General features: G+C 39.3%; 1 protein-coding gene across 1 annotated transcript in view; it reads left to right on the top strand.

The window, feature by feature from the left end:
* Positions 1 to 17,541, top strand: part of EFR3A (EFR3 homolog A) — a 108,391-nt gene that overhangs the window by 45,314 nt on the left and 45,536 nt on the right. The window contains exons 6-10 of the mRNA XM_075211701.1: positions 5,380 to 5,501; positions 8,160 to 8,309; positions 10,924 to 11,064; positions 14,151 to 14,229; positions 15,320 to 15,455. Coding sequence (XP_075067802.1) covers positions 5,380 to 5,501; positions 8,160 to 8,309; positions 10,924 to 11,064; positions 14,151 to 14,229; positions 15,320 to 15,455 — 628 coding nt within the window. The remainder of the gene's footprint in view (positions 1 to 5,379; positions 5,502 to 8,159; positions 8,310 to 10,923; positions 11,065 to 14,150; positions 14,230 to 15,319; positions 15,456 to 17,541) is intronic.

Raw genomic sequence — 17,541 nt, 5'->3', positions numbered from 1 at the left:
AATCTACATGTTTCTGGGCCCGTTTGGGCGTTCGCTCTAACTTCTCTTTAAACCTTGAATTTCTGGAAATGGCACAATGGGCCTGACTCATTAAGGAAAGTTAAGCAAAAGTAAGCAAGTAAGGCAAAACCATGTTGCATTGGAGGGGGAGGTAAATTTAAATTGTGATGGCAGATTGATAGTTGATGTAGAGCATGTCCTAGATCAACTTTACATTTCAGTGTACAAATAAGCTATCAAGTATTTGTGTGCTACATGGAAAAAACAGACAGTCTTTTCCTTATGTGCAGAATAATAAACTAATTTGCACCCCTTGCATTGTAACATGGTTTTGTCCAGAAAACTTGAGTAAGAAAACTTGCTCAATTTTTTGCTTAATTTTCCTTAATGAATCAGTTATTGGTTATAACTTCTGATGTTACTAAAGGTGTTCAGCGTTGTTAATGTGGATGTTAAGCTACAACGCTTTTGTAACTTAAACAGGTTGCTTTTTATTTAAAGATGATAACAACAGATGAACGCAGTTACTCACAGTTGCTTGTAGCACAGCAGTAACAACAGTTTATATGCAGTCTTGTATATACTTATACACTCTTGTAGATATGCTGTTACATATGCTCGCTCATATAGATATGCAGATGCAGGCATTGTACTATACTGCACAGCCGTGCAGTTTATTGTGGTGGCACAAATACTCTCCTATCTTACTGTATGGAGCCTCCGGTTACTGTACAAGGGCTTTTTGGGGTTTTACATTACATGCACCACGCAGCTCTCTAAGCTGTGACTTGTCCCCTATGTGTCTGCTATGGAAGTAACGGCTCGAAAGCCGAACTTCCGGTTATTGGGGTCTGGGAATGCGCAGTAGCGCAAATCGGACATTGGAGTCCTGCCCCACTTCCGGTTTCCTCCTAGACCACCGGGGATTACAGCGGTTGCCATAGCAACCCGAATAGAAGACAGAGCAAAGCGCTCCTATATACTAACCACATCTCTAAGGGTTACATAGCTGGGAACTCCAATGTTTTGCTATTAAGGGGAGGTGAATGAGATATGAACAGAGAGGTATATTTCAAAGGATAATTTTCATCTCCTATTTATTAATTTATAATACGAAGAGGTTAAAGAAGATTAAATATCTGTATTCCTTTGAAAGATTATACAAAGTAACGCTATCATTATTCATGGAGAGGTAATACTTGTCTGAAGTCAGTGCGAACATCTGCATAAAGTACTAATTAATACTACAATGATATAATAATTGTGCACAATATTTATCGAACCTAGTCTGTCTGCCCGGAAAACCGTTCAGTATTGTGTAATGTATTTGCTTTATTGCTTGGTTTCTGCGTCTCACATTAATTGGGTTCAAAACCTCAAAATAGGTGTAATGTATTTAGTTTCATATGTATAAATAAATAGATGATGATAATGATGATGGTTTCACAACACCATTTTCCTGCATTAGTGCGACAGGAGACTCACATGACTGCGCTGTTTTGTTAACAATGATTGGATTGGCTGCATGTTGGTGTAGCTCCTCCCGTTTGAAACTTGCTTCCAAGCCGACATACAGTATAGGAGTTGGTTGTGCTGTTTTACTTGGAGGCATCAGGGGGTGTCTGGAGTGGGTGGGATGTGAAATTTGGTGTCTGGAAAGAGTTGATAGTTATGGCTCTGACACTCGGACAAGCTTTTCTTCCTTATGGAGACACGTCTCACATAAGTTTCTAACTTCAGTGTGACCGGAGCTTAACGCCAATACTCTACTGTTTCCCTCCTCGCATCATGTCACTGCCCCTGTCACATGCTGTACTGTCCTCACTGACACATCACTCATCTCCTGATATACTCTGTGCTGATGGGGACCTTGCTCCTTTCACTATATAACTCTCAGTCTGTGGCTTCCTGCTGCCTACATTCCCCTCCTCACATAACTGCTAATTGTTCCATTATTTACTGGGATGGAGCAATATTCACAAGGCTGCAGCATACAGAATCACTGGGAAAAACTTGCTTGCCTTGAATAAGCACACACAAGCGAAACGTGCGTCGGCGTCTCACTGGATGCACTTGCTGTTTCCTATTAAAAAAATAGGGGTTGCTAATTAAGGCACACTGCTCCTTTAAACCCAAAGTTAGTTTGGAGTTCTTAGGAGGTAGGCAGCAATTTACTCCTTGTATTAACTATTCAAACATAGGCAGCAGTTATGTCATCATTTGTTATACAAGAACTAGCAGGTTAGCTGGCAATATCTACACTGAGATCTGCCTTCTATCCACATGTTTATAGAGACTCTTATAGAAGATGTGGTATGGGGATTATCAGCAAAGAAAAAATATAAAAGATAACTTATTTGGAGGAATTAATATTTAGGAGAATACATATTCCTATAAATTATACCTACCTTACCAATATAATATATAACAATTGTGCCTATTTCATATAGGATATTCCCCATTTTTATTTGAGAATATGGCAATTAGTGCATCCAGCTGATTTTAAATCCACACATTGTTTGTTTCTATTTGTCTCATTATTTTAGATATTTCGCTGGTAATTTTAAACACCATTAATAAAAGTACAATTTTATATTCATGTTCCATGATACCTCTACCTACAATTTAATTGATGAGCCCATCTGCACGTTGTGAGCCAACTTCTTGTCTGTCCAGTGTTCTGTTAGAATCGCTGGGAACCAATGACATCAGGCAGACGTTTTATCACAGATATTGACAAGGTTCTTGTTTCTATTGGAATAAATAGGCGGCTTTCTTGTGCCTGTAGATCCAGTCCACACAGTGACTGCCTCCCCTGTGTCATGTCGCTAAGTTTTATTTAAAACCTTATTGCATCAGCTCAGTTAAATTTTGCCTCAGCTTTCTTACGGCTTGATACATTGAGTAACGGCGCTTTTATATTTTTCACATGGATGACGTGTCCTCCTTATTAGGCTTTGTGCGGATCCCTGAAGTATCCTTTTCTAGATTCTACAGACAATGGAGGTTATTTACAAAGCCCACTTGGTGCACACAGCAGAATGCCTTGGTTTTGCACACATGCGCTTCGGAGCACATTAAGGTGTAGATCTACTCCCTGCTCTCAGTTGACACTTCTGCGAACTAGAATTCCCGACTACCACCACACCGACAGTACTTACCCTTACAGCGTGATGACGAAACTGCCATTCCCGACATCTTCGACTGTGTGACTCTTGGAAGAGCTGACTTTCAATAAATTGCACACTGTCCAGCGCACGGGAATGACGTCACAGCTAAAAAGCGTAGTGTCTGTTTTACCAGCATCGCAATTTAGTACCCAACCCCTAGAATTGCGCGTAGATGTCCATGGGGGCGCACCGAGCAAAAATTCAACCTCCTGCCACTTCACTATCCCTTTATTACCACCACCTTTCAATAAATAAAACTTTTGTGAATATAATGACCATGTTGGTATTTTTACGGTACACATCGGGCCTGAGTCATTAAGGAGACCAAAGCAAAAAAAAAAAATGAGTAACTTTTCACCTTGGAAAAACCATGTTGCATTGTAGGGGAAGGTAAATTTAAAATGTGGAGACAGATTTATAGTTGGGGTAGGGCATGTGCTAGATCAATTTTAAATTTCAGTGTACAAATAAAGCTATCAAGTATTTATGTCCAGCCAGCATTTAATTTATGTGTAAAATAAAAAAACTAATTTGCACCCATTGCATTCTAACATGGTTTGTCCAGGAGAAAATGTACCCGTTTTTTGTTTTTGTTTTTTGCTTTGTTTTCCTTAATGAATCAGGTCCTTCGGATATAAATATAATGCAAATCCACTATACATACACAAATTATATTTTATTGATTTATATATGATTTTAACTAGAACCAAACACTTTCTTTCTTAAAAGGAACGTACTTTTTTTTTTTAGCATTAGTAGCCAAGCGTTTATTTTTGTGGTTCAGTAATTGTACGCCTTACTGTCAAACCCTCCAACACAAGACTCAGTCTTTATTTAGATGCGATATTCTTATCTGTAAAATATTCATAAAATACTCTTCTTGCAAAAGTAGGTCAAGAAAGTTCTCCTCTGGCATCCACAGCTCTTTTTGATGTTATCTCTTTAATCGCCTACCAGAGCTATTTATAAGCCTGGTTCTCTGAGAAGCTGAAATCCATGACTGAAAGAAATGTAGCTTTATCAGTTGGTGTATTTGAAACAAAGAAGGATAATGATAATGTTACAAAATAAATCGGCGTGTTTACCGTAAATGGTGAATCTTTGACATTTACCATATTCTTGTACTGTTCACATGTATGTGTAGTAGAATATGAGCTTATAAATGTTTTCCACCTTCAGACAACTTTAATTTGTTTGCTTGTATATGTGCTTGTCGCCATGTCTGCAGGAATCCAGTTGTTACTCTTTGGGGGGTATTCACTTGTCAGTGAGTTGTTTTTTTTTAACGTGTTAAGCCATTTTAACCCTGTTTTTTATCATTTTCGAGCATGTGAACTTTACTCGCAATTCGATTCCATTTGTAACGCTACGTCTTTTTTTTCATGAAACGGTCCTCTCGCGCTCCAGTAGAAGGTCTATTGAAAGTATAGGGTGTGTGAGAGGCAGCCGCGTTAAAAGCTATTCAATTGTTTTTTAATCCGGCGGGTAAAACAGGCAAATATGCTGTTTTATCTCGCACCTCCTTGGGGTGTGTTAAAAGTAAAAAACCTCTGATAAGTATTTGAAATCATGTACAAATGTTGAAGAAAAGTTAAACTTGTATTTATCGCTAATGCTTAACTTGTGTAATACCCCATTAGTTGATTTTCTTGTGAAAAAATATTGAAATAAAAAATAAAATCACTAATTATTTTTATGTATGTTTTTTGGTACAAATATGAATGTAGTAATGTGTTTTGACATGGTATAGATGATTGTATGGTAAAAAATAGTTCAATAAAAAATTATTTAAAAAGAAAATACTGTAATGTAGGTATTATCAATGTGTAATGCAATCTAATGTATGGAAATGTATGCAAAACTTTTTTTTGTGTTATACATGACAGTGTTAAAACTCCCCTAAAATCTCGCACACACAATTTTTAACGCGCGGGGGCAGCGTTCCCTCTTTTTCAATTGAATTGCACAAGTTTTCCTGTTGCGCTAACTCCAAATGGTCGCTATTACCGGGAGCAACGCCGGGAGATTATTTTTTTTTACACGGCGGGGGGAAAAAAATCTCACTAACAATTGAATACCCCCAGTATAGAAGCAGAAGTAGCTACTTGAGCGTGCACGGATTTCCATTTTTCAGATATGTTCATTCAGGAGCACTGTGTGTATTTACGTCCTGTATTTACGTCCTGTGTCTTTTTGTTTTGTTTTGCAGTTTGTCAAGTTTGCGAACATAGAAGAAGACACCCCTTCGTATCACAGACGTTATGATTTCTTTGTTTCTCGGTTCAGTGCCATGTGTCATTCATGTCACAGCGATCCAGAAGTCCAAACAGAGTAGGTTAAAAGAAAATGAGGAGCCATGGAGACATCTAAACTTGGTGCCTCATGCCTCAGTGATATCACTGATTCCTATTCCTGATTGGCTTTACTCATGAAGTATAGGCCGTACAATGGCAGCCTTCATTGTGTGAAACTGCCTGGGAAATGCGTAGTATTAAATAGACTTTTTATTCTTTGTCTAAATGCTCTATTAAGCAAGGCTTGTGTGTAATATAACCCCCCAAACTTTTAGATGGGTTCTGTATGGCAGAGGAAAGGTGACGAAGACAATAAATTATAGTGCTTATAAAAGTCTGTACTAAGTCACCACCTCAAACAATGTATAATAGTCTCCCTATATCTCTCTCTCTATTACGCAGCGCTTTACACAATATGTTTAATAATTGACATTAGCCCATGCCCTGGTGAAGCTTACTCTATATTCCATATCACACGGCGACACACACACTAGGACTAATTTCGTCAGACGCCAATTAACCTACCAGTATGTAAACAATCATAGCTTAAATGGCAAATAAATGTGTCAGTTACAATAAATATATACACATCAAAAAAGTCACGAGAAACAAAAAAAACATAAAAGACAGGGGTGGACCACAATCTAAAGAAAAGAAATGGGGAAGGTGGGGGAAGGAGACATCACCGGGAACCGCCCTAGGAATGAGGTCAATGGAGTGCAAAAGGGCCCCACTTATGGTCAGCCCAAAGAAAGAGATGTGAAGCCTAACTGGACCTAGAGGGCGAGGCCGCGGCCAAATGGGTAGCGTAATAGTCGGACCAGGAGAACCATTACATCATGGGGGAGAACACTGAAGTGGAATACTTGAAAACCGATAGTTTCCATCACGTAACTGTGCTGGGTGTTTGCTGAGAGAGGCGGAGGAGCCGGGTTCTTCCAGTTCTAAGCGATAGTCGCTCTAGCGACTATTAAGATATGTCCAGCAACATACCTGTGGTGAGCTGGGATATCAGGCGGATTCAGTTGAAGAAGGGCCAGAGATACCAGTATGTTTTTGGAGTGTGGGAGAAAAACGGAGCACCCGTAGGACACTTATCTGGTGTGTAGCATCCGGCAGAGGAGCACAAGTCATTAATAAAAGACAATCATTGACAGACACACATGTTGTTAAAGCAAGTATATATTTTTTGAATTCTGCATGATATTTCATGACTAATGAATGTTAAGTAGCTTAACTAGATTCAAACAGTGTGTCCTGTGTGTCTGAATCACTCCAGTGATTCGGGAGATGTAAGTGGTGAAAACCCTAAAAGACAACCCCCAAATCCCACCGTCACTCAAGCAAACAACAACAGGGTAACTCCTTTTACGGAGAGGAACAGCATCACACCAAGGTTTATGATACAGAGTTATTTTCAGAGCAAACTGCTGAAAAACAGATTTCTACTGAACACACTGGAACAAGCTACACCTCACCAGAAGATTCTTTCTTGCATTCAGACTACACTTTGAATCCATGTTGGTGTCATTAAGCCAAGTCAAACTTCACAAGTTACTGTAAGATTCCTAAACTGAAACTGCCATAGCTAAAGTCACTAATGACCTTTTATCTGCCATATCCAAAGGCCCCTCTCCCTTCTCATGCTCTTGGATCTTTCTGCAGCCTTCAAAACAGTTGATAACCCTCTCCTGGTTAACATCCTGTGCTCTTTTGGCCGTTCTGACACTGTCCTCTCTTGGTTCAATTCCCATCTCTCTAACCGCTCCTTCTGTGTCTCTTCCTCTGGCTCCTCATCCGCCTCTTCCCCACTTCCTGTAGGAGTCACTCAGGGCTCCGTCCTTGGCCCTCTGCTCCTTTCTTTGTACACCTTCACTGGGTGATCTTATCAGCTCGTTCTGCCTCCAGTACCATCTCTATGCTGATGACACCCACATCTGCCTCTCCTCTTCCATCCTCAACAAGGGTTCCTGCTGCATCTCTTCCATTTCTTCCTGGATGTCCCAACATTATCTCAATATGGCCAAATCCGATCTCATTATCTTCCCCCTCTCTAGAGAATCCTCCCCTACCGCCCTCTCCAGCACCATTGGTTTTACAATCATTTCCTTTTCATCCCAAATTCGTTGCCTGGGGGTCACACTTGACTCCTCCTCCTTCACCTCTCACATACAACCTCTTGCCCAATCCTGCTGCTTCCACCTCTACAATATACCCTGGATCAGACCCTTCCTCTCCACTGATGCCACTAAAACTCTCATCCACACTCTCACTATCTCCCACCTGCATTACTGAAACTTCCTCACCGGCCCCCACGCTCTCGTCTCGCTCCACTTCCGTCCGTACTGAACGTTGCAGCCCAACTTATCTTCATCACCCGCCGGTCTTTACCTGTCTTCCCTCTCTGTCAAGCTCTACAATGGCTTCCCCTCCGCTTCAGAATCCTATAAAAACTCCTCACCCTCGCCCACAAAGCCCTCTAAATGCGCTAAATGTACCTAATTGTATTCAGGGTGGCATGATCTGTATGGTCTGCAGATATAATTGTAAAATAGTAATATTTAAATTGTCAAAATTTTAAATTTTTAATTAATTCTGAAACTTTCATGGTAACCTCTTATTCCCTAGATGAAATGCTGCATTGGGTGCATTATTTTGTCCAACAGATTCTTTTTTTTTTTATTCCCTCATTTAGAATAAGAATTGCAGGAATCCGCGGTATCCAAGGAGTTGTCCGTAAAACTGTGAACGACGAGCTCCGCGCAACAATATGGGAACCACAGCACATGGATAAAATAGTTCCTTCATTGCTGTTTAATATGCAGAAGATGGAAGACAATGAAAGGTATGCGTAAGCTTGGAAAGTCTTAATATTGCTGGGCAAGTCGCTGTGTCTGTCATTCAGTGCAATTCTGTGTCTCTGGTAAACTCTCCTGAGTGTCTGTATATAGAAGTGACCCCATCTGTGCTCCATTTGATATGAAAAAAACTTTCGCTCCATCTGCCTTGATCTCTTGTTCTTCCAAATAATAGAATCACCATGGCTCATCCAATCAGCCTTCAGCTAACAGAGCCATGGGTTTGACATCCTCCAATTAGGACAACCATTTACTTCTAACTCTGAAAACACTGAAATGGCTGCTACTTTAACTCAAGATAACATGGGTGTGTGATTACACAGTTTCCTAACTTTGCAACTAGCAACGAAAATCCCATTTTCCTGGTATTTCTCCTGGGCTCCCTGGAGAGTGATGCAGATTCCCCTCCCACTTCCTTATTGAAGTGGGGGGTCCATTATGCCATGAATCACGTCACAAAGCCCCCTGCCACTTGGACCTCCGCTTTGCCCTAGAGGTGTTAAGTTATTGCAGCAGAAGAGGAAACAGTAGGTGGAAGTAACTGAGGGGAGGATCAGGGGACAGGTAGTTGGATAGATAGATAGATAGATCTAGAGATACAGTAAAGTCCATAAATATTGGGACATAGACACAATTCTCATATTTTGGGCTCTATACACCACCACAATGGATTTGAAATGAAACTAACACGATGTGCTCTAACTGCAGACTTTCAGCTTTAATTTGAGGGTATTTACATCCAAATCAGATGAACGTTATAGGAATTAAAACGGTTTCAATATGTGCCTCCCACTTTTTAAGGGACCCAAAGTAATTGGATATGATTTACTTTTCATTGTGATTTTCTGTGTCTTTTTGAGTATCTAGTAGTGAGTTCATTAAGTGATCCATCTATAGAGGGAGAAGAAGAAGAACAATTATGTTGGATATGTTAATGTCACTGGGCTCCTTTTTAGAGTTAAAGGACTACTAAACTCTAAAGCGGAAGCTTCTCCCACACCTTTAGGACTGTTCTCTTACAGCATATAATACAAGTCAAAAAGCTTTGTCTCTATCCACACTGACTTTTTGCAAAGCAAGTCTGCCTGGCTGTCAGTCACTCTCTGATTTTTTTAGTTTTAGTAGCACCTCCCTGCTAACATAGCAGCATGCTGCAGAACAGTTAAGGAAAGTATGGCAGACATATTTAGATAACATTAACCCCTTCAGTTATGTCATGTATATTCAGCTCTGTAATTCACAGCCTTTGATATATAATATTGTCAAGCAAAGGCTTTTTAATTATATGGTCAACCTGATTTTGAAATGAGCTCTCTTTCTCCCTCTCTCTCTTTATTTAAACCTGCCTATATAAAGTCACACACTTTAAGCTCAGGCCTTGTCATTTAGGGGGTATTCAATTGACCGCAAGATTTTTTTTCCCCCTGCAAATAAAATAAAATATAAAAAAAAATAAAAAAATCCTGCACGGGTTTTTACCTGCTAGAGCAACCGTTTTTATTTAACGCAGCGTTAAAACTCGTGCTTTAATCATTGGTGCTTGCAATTTTTTAGGGGAGTGAAGTGGATGGTTTAACGCAGTCATGTATAAAAAATAAAAAAATCGGCATACATTAGATTGCATTACACAACCATTCTATTTGATCATATCAACATACAGTACTTTCTTTTAGCATATTTTTTTATTTTGCTATTTTTTACTATAGAATCATCTATACCATGTCAAAACACATTAGTACATACATATTAGTACAAAAAAACATACATACATATAATTAATTATTTTTTTGTTTTTTAAATTTTTATGGTTTTTTTTTCTTTCATTTTTTAAAATAGAATCAACTTTTTCATGTTATACATTAATGATAAACATAGTTTATATATATATATATATATATATATATATATATATATATATAATTTTTTTTTTTTTTTTCATTATTACATGATTTCAAATAGTTTTCTTAGGTTTTTTTTATTTTTAGCACCCCCTCCCCAAAGGGGTGCGAGATAAAACAGCATATTGGCCTTAACGCACCGCGTTAAAAAATAATTTAATAGCTTTTAACGCGGCTGCCTGTCACTCACCCTATACTTTCAATAGACCTTCTACTTGAGTGCGATAGGACCGTTTGAGCAAAAATGGTACGTTAAAAATTTAATTGAATAGTGGGTAAAGTTAATATGCTCCAAAATGAAGAAAAACCACATTAATATGATTTAACACTGTATTAAAAAATAACTCGCGGTCAATTTAATACCCCCCTTAGGGTGAGGTTTTTTTTTTGTTTTTTTTTTATATAAATGTTTATTTTTAGTAAGTCACACGTACACAGCACAGCCATTTGTTTTCCCTTTATTTATCTAAAAATGAACTTTCATGTTTTTTCTAGCTTATTATAGTGACTGTTCACAGATCTATAAGAGAAGGTAATGTCTTTACAAATAAATATATAACGTATCTGTGCTTATGATCTCCATCAGCACAGACTGAATTCTTTTGTCAAAATGAAAGTCATACATCAGTTATTTTCCCTTGAATGTTTGTCAGCCGCCTACACTTAGCAAACAGCTTATTGTGAATGATGCGTTTCTCTGCAGCCGCCCCGGCCCACCTGCATCCCCCTCAGTCGTGGGTGATAAGGAGGAGACCCCCAGTATCTTGGCTGAAAACTGCTTCAGGGAACTGCTGGGCAGAGCTGCTTATGGAAACATGAATAATGCCGTCAGGCCAGTGTTTGCGTAAGTAGAATACTGGATACATGTGTGTGTGTGTGTGTGTTTCATAACATGCACCAACCAACCAGATTCTGCCAACCTTGTGCTAGTCACACTCATTCAAAGAAATGATTGGTTGCTGGGGGTTAGGACGCAGTTAAACCATTGTGTCGCTGGAACATTGCGCCTCTGTGAAACTCTTTTCCAATGCACAATTCGATCGTTTACAGGTCTGTCTGTGTGTGTTAGGGAATTTAGACTGTAAGCTCCAATGGGGCAGGGACTGATGAGAGTGAGTTCTCTGTACAGCGCTGCGGAATTAGTGGCGCTATATGAATAACTGATGATGATGATATAACGGGGTGAGGGAATGTGGCATAATCTCAGTATGCGAGGAAGCGGTCACAGATGTGGTTGTCTAGTTTTGCAATGTCGCTAGGTACACAGAACTCTGCATAGTTATAGGTAACAGAAAATAAAACAAGCTGCAATGCAGACAATATACTGTATATTAACAAGGCAGTGTGACGTAAGGATGAGTAATATCCCATTATCACTGGAACATTGGCCAAAGGATCAATATAGTCAGTATGAAAAGGGAACATTATTAGCTATATAGGACAGTTGTTCTTCTGAAAGCAAAGTGGACCTAAGAACCATGTCCAAACCAAGCCAAGACTTCCAGTTCCTGTTTTCCCAGAACTGTATACACTAATTGTGGTTTAATAATAAAAAAAAAAATGACTGCACAATGTTATAAATGGTTTCTTACATTTAATTTTTCATGCGCTTGCATTTGATTTCCCTTGAATATTCTAAATACAGATTACTCATTTATTTTGTATAGATCTGGCTTCTCTGCCTCATGTACTGTGTTTTCCCCCCTTTAAAGTGTTTATGTTTTTCTTTTCAACGCTAAGAACTCAAGTTTCTTTTGGTTTGGTGTTTTTTATGCTCTTAATTAGAGGGAAGGTTATTGTCGGTATAGACTATACTTCACAGCGTGAAAAAAATCTGCTCTCTCCGAGTTGTGTCTTTAATGAAGCGAGGTTGTAATTACATTCCCATTATGCTGTGCTCTTGTGTAGTCTCCTGATTAATGCCGTTATAGCTGGCGCAAAATACCTGTTTTCTTTCACTACCACATCTCAATATTTTAATAGCCTGTGCCCTGTGAGGCGTATTAGAGGGGGATTCAGAATTATTATTTGTAAAAATACAGCTCTTAGTCTTTCTTGAATAGACAGTTGTAAATATGAATACTGTGGGAGACCACTAATAAACCACTGTAATTATATTAGATATGACTGATGTAAACCTGAAGAGACTTCCTGATTGTTTAAAGTATATTGAGGTCAACCTTCAACCTTGGTGTCCTTGCAATGTCCTGGTTATTGTTGAGTGTTAGTGTAGCGAGTTTGCGCTAGCCCTGACTTTAAACGTCCCTGAGCTATTAGCCCTTGCCCTGACTTTAAAATATCGCAATACCTCTGACTTTGGAGCCTCATGGTGCATGCATGCACTATCATCATCATCACCATTTATTTATATAGCGCCACTAATTCCGCAGCGCTGTACAGAGAACTCACATCATTCCCTACCCCATTGGTGCTTACAGTCTAAATTCCCTAACACACACGCACACACGCACACACGCGCACACACACACACACACACACACACACACACACACACACACACACACACACACACACACACACACATTAGAGTCAATTTGTTAGCAGCCAATTAACCTACCAGTATGTTTTTGGAGTGTGGTAGCAAACTGGAGCACCCGGAGGAAACCCACGCAAACACGGGGAGAACATACAAGCTCCCAGTGCTGTGAGGCAGAAGTGCTAACCACTGAGCCACCGTGCTGCCCCCCCCCAGTGTCTGCCGCAGAATGCTCCTGCTTTCCTTATTTCCCACTGAGGGGGGGGGTTTTCTATATAGCTAGCGCATGGTCTATTGTTTGGCGCACAGCGGCAGACATTGGGGGACCCGTTGGATCCCAGATAAGTGATACTAAACTAATGTTCATCTTCTAGAACTTCACCCAAAGCTAGAAAAAAGTGTCCATCTGCCCATGACTGGAGGCTGCTATAACAGTGCTGCTTAAATTCCCTGAGTGTCGCACAATGAGTCAGATTTGGGATGGTTTTACGTGCTTTCTCTTATTTTACAGTCATACAACACAAACCTATGGAAGTGTCATAGGAAAGTAATGCCCTATCTGCGTGGTTGCTGACAAGTGCACCGTAGTGTGTGGGTGTTGTAGGGAATACAGACTGGAGGCTCCAGTGGGACAGGAACTGATGTGAATGACAAATATTCTCTGTACAGCGCTGTGTAACATGGTCAGCGGTAAACAGTAATTATAATGCTTAGTAGTGATTATAATAGGTGAGCACAGATGGGCCGACCAAGGAATCCTCGGCAGATGTCCCTGAATTTATTCTAATACTCACACCGGTAACATAAGAACACAGTTTATGTCTTTCACTGTACGATATTTAAAATCTAACTATTTGAATGTAACAGCCTGGTTCTAGTGTAGTATTGGTTTATTTTTCCAAAAAATGTAGTTAAGATGATTCACAATTGTACGCTGGAAGGTAGGAACAGCTTGTATCATCCTCCTGTAATGAGATTCATGTTCCCAGTGGGTAGGATGCAGATTGTCAGTGCTGTTTCCCAGTGCAGTACAGTTGCCATGCCACTTAATTAAGTTACAGGTACCGTGCACTGTCATTATACTGTGTACACACAGCTCGTCACTTGTAGCGCAGTATGAACTCATTCAGAATCACTTGTCAAAAAAAAACGAGCAAGATTGCATTGGCAAGAAAATGTTTTATGGTGGAAGAATAATCCATTCACTATTAAAGTATAGGGAGTATAAGGGAAGATGTATAGCGTGGCTCTTCTGTTCAGTATTAATGACACTGTCAGCAGTCATGTAATATCTGTCCTTAACCTACAGGAGGCACTGTTCTGTTCTATGGAGAGCTGGTAGTTGGTGTGATAAATACTGCATACTAATAATGATCTAGTAATATTATGTATAGAACTTGGATACTAAATTGTTATTTTTTTTAATTTTGTAGACATTTAGACCATCACAAGCTGTGGGAATCAAATGAGTTTGCAGTTTCCTGTTTTAGAATCATCATGTACTCCATACAGGTTGGTGATCTTGCTCCCATTCAATATCTTGTTTGTTTCATACTGTACTGAGAATACCAAAAATGTATTTATTGCCAAACTTCCTAGCTGAAGTCTTGATAGGAGATATGCAGAGAACGTCTTAGGAATTGTTTAAGGTCATTCCGTGTCCCAGAGATCCCTGAGAGGCTGGCTGTATAAACATGCTTGCTGAAACATGCTAATGAATGCACAGGGAGACATGCAGAGCCAAACCGATGTACTGAGGTTTAGGGTTCCCTTAGAAGCATTAAGCTTGTACTATTACCAGGATCAGTTGGATGTTTCCTGCAACTTTACTTTGTTACATTTATTTGTAGTTCTCTAAAGAGAAAAAAATAATGATTATTATGCTGAGAAAAAGGTAATGGATATGCTAGACATACTTTGTGCCTCGGCACAGGTTATGTAGTTGTGTCTACTGTGTCATAGTTTTTGTCCTTTCTAGACCTAGCCACACCCCCAGTGATGTCATGCCCTCCCTCCAATTATCTCACAGATGTTTCTTGCCATTGGTCACACCCCCAAGTTTATTCTATTGTGAGAGGATTATTACACATCAGTAAGATTGACAGGAGAGCTCTCGGTGTACTGAATGGTGAGCTCTGCAAGCAAACTCCCCTTATACATTAGATAGCAGAAGACTGTTTTACACATCCATTCCTTCATATTTACATTGCACACTCCACTGTGTGTTGCAGACAGGTAAACTATAAACATAGGTTTTCATAGACAACACTCTAAATCATTATAGCAATAATGAATAAAAAATAAGATTTAATAAGACTTTTATTTTTATAGCCAGAGGCATTACATCTGCTCTGCTCTAATTTCTGACTGCACGTCCTGATATGGGATCAGCATTGTAACCTAGTTCCTTTATATGAGGCAAATGCTGTATCATATTTGAATGCTGGCTGGACATACATCTCATTGTCACCTTTATCTGCATTTGTATAGGTATTAAAAGCAATAAAATGTAATCTATAGACGTTCAGAAGCCTGATATGTGAAAGAAACGTGGTAAACGTGATGGTTCGTATGGTACAATGATATGTTCCTGTGTCCCCAGGCTCAGTACTCGCATCATGTGATTCAGCAGATCCTGGGCCACTTGGATTTGCATAAGAGGGACTCTCCCCGGATACGAGCTGGGATTGTGCAGGTTCTCTTGGAAGCTGTGGCTATTGCCGCTAAAGGGTCTATCGGTAACTATAATCCTATATTATGTGTTTTCACTTTTTGTATTGTTATGTACGTCTAGTCATTATTCAATGAAGATTGTCCACTTCAAGTAGTGTGGTTCTAATTCACAATGCGATTTAATAGCAAAAAGTAGCCGTGTAACAATTCAATAAAATAAGTACAGCCGATTACATACGCAGGCGCCCTGGATCCAGCATACAGTCATTCAGTCCTGAAGTCTGTGGTCAAAGAGACTGTCTGTTGGCCCCAGAGCTCCTGCTTATATACAGTTAGTGATACAGTGAAAACAATAGAGATGATTTGGCATGTTTCCATAGGTTCAGGCCTCAGGGCAGTCCAGTGAAATGCAGGTCATAGGTCAGTTCAAACGATGCCCCCCAAGGGTGGGGGTCATCTCTCCAACAGATGCATACTAATCTTCCCCCCGAAAACTGGTGCATTACACACACAATACCATTCTGATCATTTATTCCTTATAATCCATATCTTGCATACTCAAGGTGCGATCTTTTAGCAGATGGAAACGGACGTCTGAGGATAAATAGGGAATTAGAATGATACCAGACATGATATGTTTCCTGTATCGTGAACCTTAGATCTCACTAAAGTGTATTTAACATTATTATATTTAACTATAAACTGCTACATTTCATTATAAATGACTATGTGTTGGAACTATTTTTAAGCTGAACTAATTACAAGTGTATGTCTTCGTGTAAACGTGTGTATAAGTGTTTGCATGTGTGGTGGTTATATACGCTCCTCCACGCAGCAGCATGTTGCTCGCATAATTTCAGACAAAGACAATCAGATTGATAGTAATTTAAAATGCCCATATCCAATTATTATACAGTATTTTAAAGTTAAAAAAAAGACTATGTCCCTCTAAATTTTTTTCCTGTGGGCAAAAAAAACAACAAAGAATTCTGTCCCATATTCAGTATGTTAATATAAAATCCAGAGTTTGAATGACCTTGTGTGCCCCGTTCCCCTTCCCCCCCCCTAATGTGATGAGTCCTTTGTAGCCTCCACCCTGCTCAGTTTTATACCCTCTTGTAAATTAATAAAGAATATAAGCGCAAAAGTAATGGATTGAAGGTTCTGCAAATGGAACATTTTAGGTGTTCCTCTTTAACATTCAGAAAATCCAGTGCTAATGCTCCTCTCTCTCCCCTGATTTACTTTTTATGGTTCTGAACATCTCGTAATGAGAGCCTGCAGGGGAAAGTCAGAGCCGGATGATTAGAACAGTTTGATTTTTTTTTTTTTTTTTTTTTTTTTTAAAAAACAACCTATTAGAAAAATGTCTTTTTGCGTTCAGTGGCTCTGAGAACATGACGTAATCCCCGTTTTCCTCACTAAGTGAACATATAACAGAGCACTAAATACAGTAAGGTGCCAAACTGGGACCTTGACCAGTTGGGAAAGTTCATAAATAAATAATACTTGTTAGCAGCCATTTCATCCCCAAAACGTGCACCTTCGTTCGTCTAATGCGGTATCGTCACTACACAGAAATTTGGTATAGGGAAGCTTTAATGTTTCTTTATTGCATTGACCTCTTGAGAATGTTTCTGACTTCAGTATCTGCTTTATATTCGACAATGAATCTATGTCTCACAGATAAGTTTGGGGTTTATAAACAGCTTAATGAGAGTGATTGTCGTGTGCCTCCCCCAGCTGCCTGTACAGTTATGGTGGGATTGTGAGTAGATTGATAGGATTTAGAGAGATCCTGTCGCTGTTCCTTAATCCAATAATCCAGGTAAAGGTGCACTCATGTATATACTACTTAACCACCTCATGGCCAGATGGTTCTTTGCTCAATTTAATCTCTTTATCAAAGCAGCGTCGTTGTTGTTGTTGTTTTTTTGTTTTGTTTTTTGTTTTTTCTTCAATTCTTTCAGGGCAGATGGGGCTTTCCTTTCCTAGGATATTGAAATAAACATAATTTTGATTTTAATGCCGTTATACAAGCAAAAACTAGACACAGGTAGACACATTTTAGCAGTCTACACATTGTAACCTTGACACAATCGCGTCAACCAGGTTAGTTTACAGACATTTGTCCTCCCGTTTTCTCTCCTA

The sequence above is a fragment of the Mixophyes fleayi genome, chromosome 5 (assembly GCF_038048845.1).
Source record: "Mixophyes fleayi isolate aMixFle1 chromosome 5, aMixFle1.hap1, whole genome shotgun sequence".
NCBI lineage: Eukaryota > Metazoa > Chordata > Amphibia > Anura > Limnodynastidae > Mixophyes > Mixophyes fleayi.
Note: the sequence above shows the minus strand (reverse complement) of the source record. Positions and strands in the feature narration are given on the sequence as shown.